At 35.1% G+C, this 12546-nt stretch overlaps 1 protein-coding gene across 1 annotated transcript in view; it reads right to left on the reverse strand.

Moving 5' to 3' along the window:
* Window positions 1–12546, reverse strand: part of WDR72 (WD repeat domain 72) — a 210037-nt gene that overhangs the window by 78830 nt on the left and 118661 nt on the right. Inside the window, exons 15-17 of the mRNA XM_043920196.1 lie at window positions 9036–9853; window positions 5889–5980; window positions 1457–1536 (exon numbers count right to left, since the gene is read on the reverse strand). Coding sequence (XP_043776131.1) covers window positions 1457–1536; window positions 5889–5980; window positions 9036–9853 — 990 coding nt within the window. The remainder of the gene's footprint in view (window positions 1–1456; window positions 1537–5888; window positions 5981–9035; window positions 9854–12546) is intronic.

A 12546-nucleotide genomic window follows, 5' to 3' on the forward strand; every position in this document is an offset into this window, starting at 1 on the left:
ACCTTAAGGTCCATTAGTCCAAATATATCCAAACTACATTAAAATTTATTTGAAGGTCAAATGGACAGCTACAAAAGATCTTTAATTGGAGCAATTCAGAATAAATGTTCTGCTGAATTATTTTTTCCCTAAGAATTTTTTTCTCCACTGAGAAATTCTTTGGCTACTGGGGAAAAAAAAAAATCCCACCTTTAATAGAGACCCTTTAAGGGTGATAGGAAATCTGCTGGTAAAGTCAACATATACTGATGTTTATTTGATTAACACAGAGGCTTTTTCATAGCTATTCAGACATTCACCAAGTATTTATTGACTGGCTGCTGTCACTTCTGCTTTTCTGTGCATTAGTGGAAGGAGTGAGTGAGACAGGCAAAGTCCCTGCTCTCAGCAAGCTTCTGTAACAGTGAAAGGACAGAAAATAAGCAAGCAAAAAACAAACGGTAAAATCTCCATTAAAAGCAAGCCTAACAAAGAAAATAAAAATGGATACTGTGACAGTGACTGGAGCATGGGGAGAGACAGGGTACAGCGACAATATTAGACAATATTAGATGAAATGATCAGGGAAGACTTCTCTGAGGAATTGGCTTTTAAGCAAAGATCCAAATGATGAACGGGAAAAAAAGAGAATTCCAGTCTGAGAGAACAGTAAGGTCCTGAGGTGGAAATGAGCTTCGTGAGTTCTGGATATAATAAGCAGATCAGTGTGGCTAGTGAGGACCGGGGAGAATGATGAGGAAAGAGGTTAGGCTAGGGGCAAATCATGTAGGCCATGGTTTTAATGACCATCCCAACTGTGTTATTTGGTTTCATGGTATCAACCCCCACAATCTGTTCTGAATGGACTTTCTTTGTTTTCCTGTAACCAAAAATAACCATTTGTAATTGGCGTTATTGCTATGCTTGTCTTGCAAATGTGACATTTATTTAGCCCATGAAGAATAAACTTCCAGTTAATATTCATCTAATCAATGCACAGATATTTATTGTATGATGTACAAAGCTATTCACACATACACAAACAGTCCTTGAAATAAGGAAAATACTTAAATTGGACATTGAGTAAATGAGGTCTCTACATCAGCTCACAAATGAAAAGGATAGAAAAATGATCTCTAATCATACCTATCAAATTCACAAGCTTAGGGACCTTTCTATCTAATATTGAAATCAAATAATAAACATTTGCCTCAGTGGGCATTATGTTACCTATAACACCATAAACATCTCTTCATCAGCCCCCTCTATTCATGCCCCCTAACTTGGTGCATCCTTGCATGTTCTTTTCCACTTTTCCCTCGTTATTAGTCTCTGTATCAGTCCTATTAAATGAAATACCCTGGAAAAAAACACAAGAGTACCTACTTACGTGTAGTCTCAGGTAGAGGGGAATATGAAGGAAATGTAGCAGCAAGAAACTCTTCCAGTAACTTCAAGAAATGAACTGTTATCATACCTGAACAGACTGGTCTCTCCAACAGGAAATTAGCTTCAAAAGTGAAATGTCAGCTTCAGGTAGATGAGATTCACTCTTACCTAAAAATATATAGAACACATTTCTATCTTGAGAGTATTAAACATGGAGGCAGCCCAATGATCTTCAACCCCGACTGCACATTGAAATCACTTGGGAGCCTTTTTTCCCCCCCACAAAAATCAGTCTTCCAGTGACTCTGGTCTAATAGGTCCCAGGATGAGAATGGGGCAGGCATTAATACTTTTTAAAGTACCTTAGATGATTTTCATATATAGCCAGAGTCAAGAAACATTAATTAACATATATGTATTTCTAATAATTATCCTAATACACATTCACATCAAATCAAACTCATCTTTATACCTTAAACCCATTTCTGTACCTTTTTGCCACCAAAATGCAATGATTAACATTTCCCTCCAAACAGATTACTGAATTTAACAACTCCTTCCTCATACAAGTAGTTCCTGAAATTCTACCTTGCCATGAATCAGTATCTATCACACAGTAAACCCTATAAAAAAACTTCCTTTGATTTGTCCTTACCTAGCTATACTACTCTGATCAATAGGTATAGCACTTATGTTTTAATTTGACTCATTTTGTTATGTATCGTTTCTTTTAAATTTGCCCTCTTGAATGTCCTTTCTATCTATTTGCCCTAATGTTCAGCGTGAAATTTTAAGGGTAAGCTGTGGCTTAGTTTATTTAAATTGATCCATAGAGTGTCCAACAGTTCCCTACACAAAAAAGCACTTAATAAGTGCCTTTTCATTAATTGAAAATGGACATATTATCATCCAAATGAAAAAATCAATGAATTAAGGCTTTCTGATGGCTAAAGTATATTATCTAGGTGCGAGATCCAGGAGTGAGATAAGGAAGAGTAGTGCAATCCTGCACTGGAGGGAAAATTGCTATAATTGTCTATTTAAATTAATGTATTAATGTATGTTTGAAATCCTGGATCAACTATTTAAATTAGTTTTAGTCTAAGATGCTTTTCATTGAATTACCATTTTATATTTTAATAGACATGTATGTGTGTGTATATATCTCACATTAGTGGGCAAGGGAGATTAATAGAAGGTATTGATATAAACTGGGAACATAAAAGAAATATATAAGAAACCTCTGACTCATTATTAATATCATGTTTTCCTATGGAACCTACGATATAAATTGGAAATGGCCAAGAACAGTATATAAAACATGTGAGTATGACAGAGTACTATGAGTTTGAAGTTGTATCTTTCATTTCTTCATGAGCAGAGCAGGTAAAGGAGCATTTTCTTTTTATCTATTTCCTTTCTCCCTCTTTCATTTGATTGACCTTGTGATTGCACCATCAAAGTTAAGTATTGGTCTCAACTGTAACTACTTACTGGCATCATGGGGTACTTCATAGCGCACTTTAATGTGATGTTAAAACTTTAATATGAAATGGAAATGAAAGCCAACTTTTCTTGGCAATGTCAGTGAGTTAAAGAATTAATTATAACTTCAGGGGAAAGATAAAAAGAAAACATCTCAGGCTTACCAATATTACTTAGCCATCATTTCTGATGATGGAAGTGGGTATTGGTTCCTGTCAGTCCTTCAGAATGAGCACCTCAGAGTACTATTTTATTCCTCAGGCTTGGACTTTATAGAATTAATAGCATGAAGTAAATCTCTCCTTTCTTTAACCTTCCATCTCCCAATTATTAAAACATAAAACCATGTTTCCTTTGTACCTAACTTAATTTTAAATGCTATAAATGCCACCTCTCAACATCAGGGAGATTGATAATAACCCTAGTTACTTAGACTGCTTTGGTTGGGACAATCATAGGAAAAGTTGAGGCCTCCTTGGTTCTGGTTAGCAAATACCTGGGTCTCTGCAGAAGCCACTTACTGTTTCTGTTTTGTTGCTAAGCCATGTCTGACTCTTTTGCGACCCTATGGATTGTAGCCCACCAGGCTCACATGTCCATGGGATTCTCCAGGAAAGAATACTGGAGCGGGTTGCCATTTCCTTCTCCAGAGGATCTTCCCAACCCAGGGATTGAGCCCACATCTCTTGCATTGGCAGACGAGTTGTTTACCACTGAGCCACTAGGGAAGCCCGGAAACCACTTGTATTATACCTTAAATTCTCTTTCCCAGCATTATAAAAAATAAAAATTAGAGTAAATAACCCTAATAATGACTACTACTTCAGGCGAAGACAGGCAATCCAGACTAGGTCCTATGGAGGAAACATAACTTATAATCATAAATGTGAGAAATGGCCTGACATAGAAAGAGCAAGGAAGTTGGAATTAAATGGAGATGGACTGGAATCCTAGTCCTTCAGCTTGTTAGCTGGTTGACTATGAATGAGTCATCTAACTTCTCTGATCCCCAATTTCCCTAAGGATGAAACAGAGATAGATCCTCTTATTGTGCAGTGTTATTTCTATATTAGTTGAGATAATACATGTAAAGTTTGTAGACTTAATTCTTTGGACATACTAGTGGATTAATAATTAGAGACTATTAATAAACTCTCACTTTAATATTCTGAATGAATATTCTATTCAAAAGCCCTGAGAGGGCCACTGTGCAACTGTTATTCAGGTCATCCCAATGTATTAATCATATGCTGCACAACTTTGGAAGTAAAAAGCACATCAAATCTGGAATCTTATTCCTATTTTCCAAATTCAGTAACTATGGCTTTTAAAGGAGTCGAAGATATACTTAAAGCTACTTAAGTAGTAAGTGGCAGAACTGGATCTAGAACCTCAGTGGTTTATCTCCAAAACCATTGTTCTATTTTTTATTCATTCTTAATCCAAAAGTATTGGCTTAATTCCTTGCAAACATTGTTCTGGGAACTGGGAGCACAGCAGTGAATAAAGCTGATCAAAAAAAAAAATTATTTAATAACCTCCCTGGAGCTTACATTTGAGTGGCAGGAGGTAGGTGGCAAATGAAAAATGATATATAGCATGTCAGATGTTGAAAAGGATTATGATCAAACGGCAAGGGGTAGAGTGTGCCAGGGAGAATGGAGGGTGCTTGCACTGATAGGATGGCATTTGAGGATGAATTGAAGGATAGAGGATAGAGGTGGGGAACAGCAGGTTGACTTATGTGGAAATCTGGAGAGAGGGCCTTCCAGGCGGAGGGAACACTCAATGCAAAGACCTTAAACCCTGCCTGGCATGTTCTGGTAAGAGTTAAAAAGGGCAGCCTTGCTGGAAGTAGCGAAGCTGGGGATGAATACAAAGAGATGAGGTCAGATGGGGGCGTGTGTGAAGACATAGGTAGAGCAGCCAGGTTATACAGGGCCTCATGAGCTACCGTAAGGACCGTAGCTTTTATTCAGAGTGAAACAGAAGCTGCTGAAAAGTGTTAAGTAGTAGCATGAGGGCTTCCCTAGTGGTTCAGACAGTGAAGAATCCACCTGCATCGCAGATGGGCCTGGGTTTGATCCCTGGTTCAGGAATGACTACCCATTCCAATATTCTTATTTGGAGAATCCAATGGACAGAGGAGCCTGGCTGGCTCAGTCCATGGGGTCACAAAGAGTCAGATATGATTGAGCAACTAACACACATGAGGTTCTGACTTAATTTCAAATAGATCATTCTGGATATTTGGTTGAGAATAGAGTGCAGGAGTCAAGAATAGCAGCAGAGGGTAGTTAGGAGCCTTCTGTATCCAGGCAAGAGGGGATGAAGTCTCACACCAGGCATTTGGCAGAATAGTGAAGAGAAGTAGTCAGAATCTGGGATATGTTCTGAAGATAGATGATTACTACCAACATGATTACTAAACCAACATGATTACTAAAAGTTTGGATGTGGAGTATGAGGAAAAGGAGAAAGTCAAAATGGCATTAAAGTTTTTGGCCTGAATAACTGGAAAGATAGATTTGTCATTTACTGAGATGTCAAAAAATTGGATAAGGAGGTTTGGGAGATGAATTAGCCATTTGGCATCAAAATAAAATCTTAACACCAAGATTGTTACCCAGAAAAATTCAAAGACAACCTTCTGAAATAGCTGTAAAACTGTAAAACTGTAAAATTACTTAATATAATACTTATGTGGTAATAAAGATATTGATATAGTAAGCTTTCTCATAAATCATATGGGACCTTTATTTAATATTAAATGTTTCCTTGCTGAAAAGTTTCAGACTTTTAAGTATTTCACAGATCATTTGAAAAATCCATTACATCTTATAAGATACTTGTTCTAATAACGAAATTTCATACATTTTAAATATAGACGGAATATAAAACTATAACCATGTGAAACATAGACTAAATCAAACAGTAAACATGCACCCTTCTCATTCTAAACTGTAGGATACTATCCAGTTATGGCACTTTTATTTCATAGAAAAAAAAATAGACTATATCTGTAACTACTTTACCATTTCGTAAATAACCATAGAAGCTTGAAATATTCAGAATATCATTTCCAGGACTTTTCATCTTATTATGCATAGACTCAATTTTGAAAGCACTGTTGAGAAAAGATTTAAAAGATATTGTTAAATATGTATAAATACATTTTGAGAAATAAATTGAAGATATGACTGCATGACCACTTCAACAAATTTGGGAATTGAGCACATTATTTTTAGCAATGTCTTTGACATTATTCTCTTTAGTAATCTTATTTCCCCACTTTGACTTACCTAAAAACCTAATCTCAATTGAATTGTGAATCTTGGTTTATTCAGAATTATCTTGCGATCCACTTTTACTGAAAGGCCATTGCTACTTTGAGGCATGTGATTTTGGCTAATGCAACAAATTTTTGAGTCCTAGTATGTTCATATCTGCCAAAGAATTATCCCCAGATAACATCAGGACTTGGTGAAGGCAGCCTTTACCCTAGTCCAGTGATTCAATGGGGGAAAATTTCAGATACTATCCAGGGATATTCTCAAAGGCAAATAACTCTTTGCTTAAAATTTAGTTATATCATGCACTCAGTTGTTAAGCATGCAAAGATTTCTTCACCTTCCTGACCACAATGAAATGTGAGCAAAATGGCAACATTTATTGGAAAGATTTCATGTGACAAATTCAATATACAGTATTTTAATTTCCTTAAATATGACACATAGTCCCCAAAAGCAGATCAAATCTGATGTGGCTTACTTAGGGAAGCAGTCTCTAATCCTGACACCTCCATTCAATAATTTATTTTAATGAAGAATTTTGTAAAGAATTAACTAACATGTGGCAATGATTTTAAGGCCTTTTAATGGATAGCATGCTGAAAGCCCTTAATCTCCCCTGAAGGGCTCCAGACACATCCTCCACATCCTGTATTCAGCATCAGGAACAAACTCAGAATGAAAACCTCTGGCGATAGTAACTAAGTCCCTCATCTGCTCTGTCTGGTCATGATTAAGCTAACAAATAGAATTTGTTTTTAGAATTGAAGAAATCTTAACCATCACCTATTCTATTCACCTCATTTTATAAATGAGGAAAGCAAGGCCCAAAGGGGCTAAGTGACCAGTCCAAAGTCACACTACTTTAACAACAAAACTGGGATTTGTTCTCAGGTCTTTGGAATCAGCTGACTATAATTTTTTTATCATACATTAGGTGTTATTTAATTTTCTCATTAATAGAAAAGTGAAAGAAGCCTAACTGAAATTAAAATACACATATTATATTTATATATATATATGTTATAAACATGAAGTTATATATTTATAAATATATTATAATGAACAGAAGAAAAAAATAGAGGAAATTTAAGTATAGGAATCATGGAAATTTACCAGTCTCTACTTTCTCATTATTATGGCCACCAAACAGAAAACAGAAAAACCCTGTAGCATAGAAGCATTGAAATGGAAGGAAGCTTAACACTGAATCTATATAATTCATATGGACTTGCTACCAGACTGTAGGTTCACTGAAGGTAGGAACTCTATTATATAGTACCTGGCACAGATTTGTTGAACTGAGCTTTTACCAAAGAATAGAAATGTCAGGGACCGTTTACTACCATGTAATGAGCAGTTCAAAAGTACATCTTCTCCAAAGGCTTTCTGATGGTTTCATCTCACACTAATTATTCTCTTTCCTCTGATCATCTACAATACTTACCTATACAAATGTTTCTCCTTGTTCTTTTAAGTGTTTTCTACTTACTTCATATGCATTATCTTCATTATTTGGAAGAGTTCCTACCCAAATAAAAATTTTATTTATGTTTCCTCTGTAAGCTAGTGCTAAGGACATATTCGTTAAGCACTGGGTGAGTCAAATCTTCTAACAGACTATGAAAAACCATATTGAATTTTACAGTGGGAGAAGGTAAATACAGAGTCAAGGCTAGCAGTCAGGCTCTGGAATTAGACTGATGCCCAGCCTCAGATTCAGCTTGCAAAGCTCTGAATTAATCTTGGGGTTGGTACTTTCTCTTCATAAGTCTCAATAGCCTATCTATACATTAAGCAAATAATCGCACCTATACCCTAGCTTTGTTGTGCACGTGGAATGAAATCATGTGGCCAATGCAAGGGCTTAACATGGTGACTAGTAGATATTAAACACCCCAAAATAATAGCTATTATTACTAAACCATACTTTCTATAAATGAATTGATGATAACCTCTTCTATATTAATATGCCAAAGTATAAATTAAATGGTGGGATTTGAGGTATGAAATTTTCAAATTTTTCTTTTCCTAATGATATATGAAATATGCCATCAGAGGCATTTACTTTAATGCTTTTTGTTCATAGTTAATTCACAGCAAGGAGAAGGCAATGGCACCCCACTCCAGTACTCTTGCCTGGAAAATCCCATGGACGGAGGAGCCTGATAGGCTGCAGTTTATGGGGTCACGAAGAGTTGGAGAGGACTAAGCGACTTCACTTTCACTTTTCACTTTTATGCATTGGAGAAGGAAATGGCAACCCACTCCAGTGTTCTTGCCTGGAGAATCCTAGGGGTTGGGGAGCCTGGTGGGCTGCTGCCTATGGGGTCGCACAGAGTCGGACACGACTGAGGTGACTTAGCAGCAGCAGCAGCAGCATAATGGATTTCAAATGTGTGTGAATCTGTTTATCTATCTACCTATCTATTGAACAATTCAGCATCCAATACTGTGAATTTTCTGGAACATATTATGAGAGCAATGGATATTTGCTGGATGAATAAATTTTAAAATATACAGATTTGTTGCCAAGTTTTTTTCCCAATCTCAAAGAATTAAATGGAAGATTTTCTTAAATGTGTTTTGAGCTAAAGGAGATGTTGCTTATTTACTCTTTCTTTCCTTCTTTCCTCCCTTCCTTTAAAGGTCTTATTTTTTAAATGATTTTACTAAAGTTTCCATGATATTAAAATGGCATAAAAAGGAATTATTAAGTAGCAGTACAACTAAAGGCAAGTCATTTCAGTTTTTTGTCTTAGCTATAAAATTTCCCCTCCAAATTAACAAGAAAAGGAGAAATGAGGGAGGCTAGAGAGCTAAATTTAACAAATAATAATCATTTTTTAATATCCTAAATAAGAAAAGTCAAAATCTCTAGGTATGTCTTACCTGTCCATTCCATATGCCAGTTCTAAGGGCATGTTAACTAACTTGTTAACTAAAAATAGTTTGCTCAATAAATAAACTATAGTGTTTGACTCTTGCAAAGAATCAGAATTATTTTCCAGTCCTTTTGGCATCCCGGAGTTATTTGGAAAAGTGGAAGTGTATTTATCTGACAAGTCCAAAACTTTTCTAGAAAATAAATTCACTTTTGAATAGTCTTTTTTCATTTCGGTATTGTATAAATCCCAACCTGGCAGCATCAATGAGAAGTGATCTTCATTTGCAGCAAGTCCTAAAGAAACAGGACCCTGAAGCTTTAAAATATTGAGATGCTTAATGCAGAGATTATCTAATTCTTTATCCACTCCCCATGGCAAAAGGCAAGATAGGAGCAATTTAGCTGTGTCTATTGTGAGGTTGGCATCGACTTTTCTTGATTGCTTAGGGTGCATCTTTTTGAAGCTCTTTATTTTCTTCTGCTTTTTAATACCATCATTTTCTTCTGATAATTTGATGGCATTATCTCCATGGGCTGGGCTTTCACCAAAAGGCTTGGCATGTACCTCCATAGATAGAGGACCACAGACAGTTTTATTTCTTCTCAATGTCAATGTTGTCTTCTCTACTGTACTTTTGGCTCTTCTCAGAATCTCACTGCAGTAGAATGAATTGGAAGGGTCAACATCACAGATTGGAGTCGGCAGCAAAAGTTCAACAAGGCTTTCCAGATCAAAAAGAAGTATATGAAAGCCAATGTTACTCCATTTTGTCTTCACAAGCAAGACATTAAAAGGTCCCGAGAAAGACTTGGCATCAGCAACCTGAGGGAGATTTTAAAAATGTATGTCAAAGTTCTTATTTTTTAAGTGATTTTATTAAAGTTTCCATGATATTAAAATGGCATAAAAATAAATTATTAAGTAGCAGTACAACTAAAGGCAAGTCATTTCAGTTTTTTGTCTTAGCTATAAAAATTCCCCTCCAAATTAACATTCTATATTCTAATTATTTTGAAAACTTCTGTTTTTCTAAAACTTATTTTTTCCCCTAAAGAAATATGAGTTAAGCCTAAAGAGTAAGATGGCATCAGATTAACTTCCTTTTAGATACACATCTTATCACTGTAGCCATGAAAACATACAACAGGGGAAAATTAAGGAGCAGAAAAGTTAGAACCCTTGCAAGAACTGAGGAAGTCTTTTAACAAAAATGGTTTCTCCAAATTTGTTTATAATTTTTAAGAATTTTAATAATTATAAGCAATATAATAATTATAAGTAATTATAATAATTATAAGTAATCTAAAATGTTAACTAGTATCAAGTTTTTTTTTTTAATTTTAAAGATTTCCTTTGTGGACTTGCACTTGTACTTTGTCTGAGATGATTTTGCCCTAACTACTGGCACAGTGGGCTCCCACAGTTCAGTTTTGTTGCAGCTCTTTTAGAGGTCTTCCTTGAGTACCCCATGTCTCTATCCTCTTCCTTGCATTTTTTCCTTCATAGTATTAATTTTTGCCTTATATGAAATGCTTGTTTACTGTATATTTTCCCAAATATTATTCAGCTTCCACCACTGCAGGAGCTTTGTGCATCCATTTGTTCCCAATGCCAATAAAATAATGCCACTATACACTGTTACTAAGGGCTTCATAAATGTTTGTTGAATACACCATGAACAATGAAATCAAATATCTTTAAATGATGGTGTACAAATATATTTATGGGGGAAAATGTGTTCTATTGGGCAGAAAAAAATCCTTTTTGTTAAACCATGTGTGTATACATATATAGATAGTTTTAAAGATTGCTATAATACATAAATATATAAACATATGTATATATTAACATAAACATATATGTGTATATAGTCACAAGGAACAGGGATAGTTACCAAAATGGTGACAACAGTTGATTGGGAAGAGGGGGTTAAAATGATGTTTATTTATACTTTAGGGGTTTTGTTTTTTCTGGTTTAGTTTTTTGAAATTTTTGTAGTGACTGTATATTTAATTTAAAAATATAGAAAAAGAATATTTTAAAAACCATTAAAATTTTTTGAAGTAAAAAACCAAAATGGGGACAAACTTAAATAGCACTTTTTTTTTTCTTTGTAAATGTAAAAGAATAGTATACAGATTGAAAAATGGGCAAATAACATCAATATCAATTGACAAATAATAACATTCAAATTAAAATATAAAAAATGCTTACCACCAATAGTAATCAAAAAGTAAAATTAGGATAAAAATATCATTTACTACCTATTAATTTAGCAAAAAGACTGTCTTACATTATTTTATTTTGTAATGTTTAATACATACAAATAATGTATAAACCGTACATTTAGTTTTTTAAGATTATCAATGTCTTATACCAAGAAACATGGACAGACCTAATTAGCATCATTATTCATAATTGCCCCAAACTAGAAGCAACCTTCCCCAATGGCTCAGAGGGTAAAGGATCTGCCTGCAATGCAGAAGACAGAAGGCTTGGGTTTGATTCCTGGGTCAGCAAGATCCCCTGGAGAAGGAAATGGCAACCCACTCCAGTATTCTTGCCTGGAGAATCCCACGGGCAGAGGATCCTGGCAGGATACAGTATATGGGTTCATACAGAGTCAGACATGGTTGAAGGAGACTAAGCAAGCAAGCAAGCAACAAACAAACTACAGGTCTATCAACAGTGGAAAACAGACACTGTGATATATTCATGCAATGGAAACATATACAATGAAAAATGAAAGAACTATAGACATTCAATAACATGTATAAAATGTATGAATCCACCTATATAATGTTGACCAAAGATGCCAGACACAAAATATTTAACTGCTAAATTAAAAAAAAAAAAAAACAAAAACAAAGCAATAGGGTTTAAGGAAGCTTTCATAGGTAATAAGTCTATAAGGATAGTGGTTACATTTGGAGAGTAGGGATGCCATAATTTCTGGGGTGCTAAGTATTTTATTACTTGATGTAGTGATCATGCAGGTATGCACTTTGTGAATATTGAGTTGTACACTTTTGTCCCGTGTTCTCTTTATTTTTTCTGTATGCATTACACATTTCTTTTCTTTTTTAGTTGCTCAGCCATGTCTGACTCTTTGCCACCCCATAGACTGTAGCCCTCCAGGCTCCTTTGTCCATGGAATTCTCCAAGCAAGAATACTGGAGTGAGTAGCCATTCCCATCTTCCTGACCCAGGGATCAAACCCAGGTCACCTGCATTGCAGGTAGATTCTTTACCATCTGAGCCACCTGGGAAGCCCATTATACATTTAATTTTAAGCAAATAATGTAACTTAAATGTTACAATAATATCAATAATATCTCCCTATTTTGGTTAAAAAACTAGAACTTCCTCTGATTCTATATCCCTGCCAACTGTCAGAGGTAAACAGTATCTTCAATTTCATATTTATATCTATTCCTAATTGACCTATTTGATTTTGCACATTCTTAATTTTCATAAAAATATGATTATGCTCTTTAGAATTTTCCACTAATTGC

This window comes from Cervus elaphus, chromosome 12 (assembly GCF_910594005.1).
Source record: "Cervus elaphus chromosome 12, mCerEla1.1, whole genome shotgun sequence".
NCBI lineage: Eukaryota > Metazoa > Chordata > Mammalia > Artiodactyla > Cervidae > Cervus > Cervus elaphus.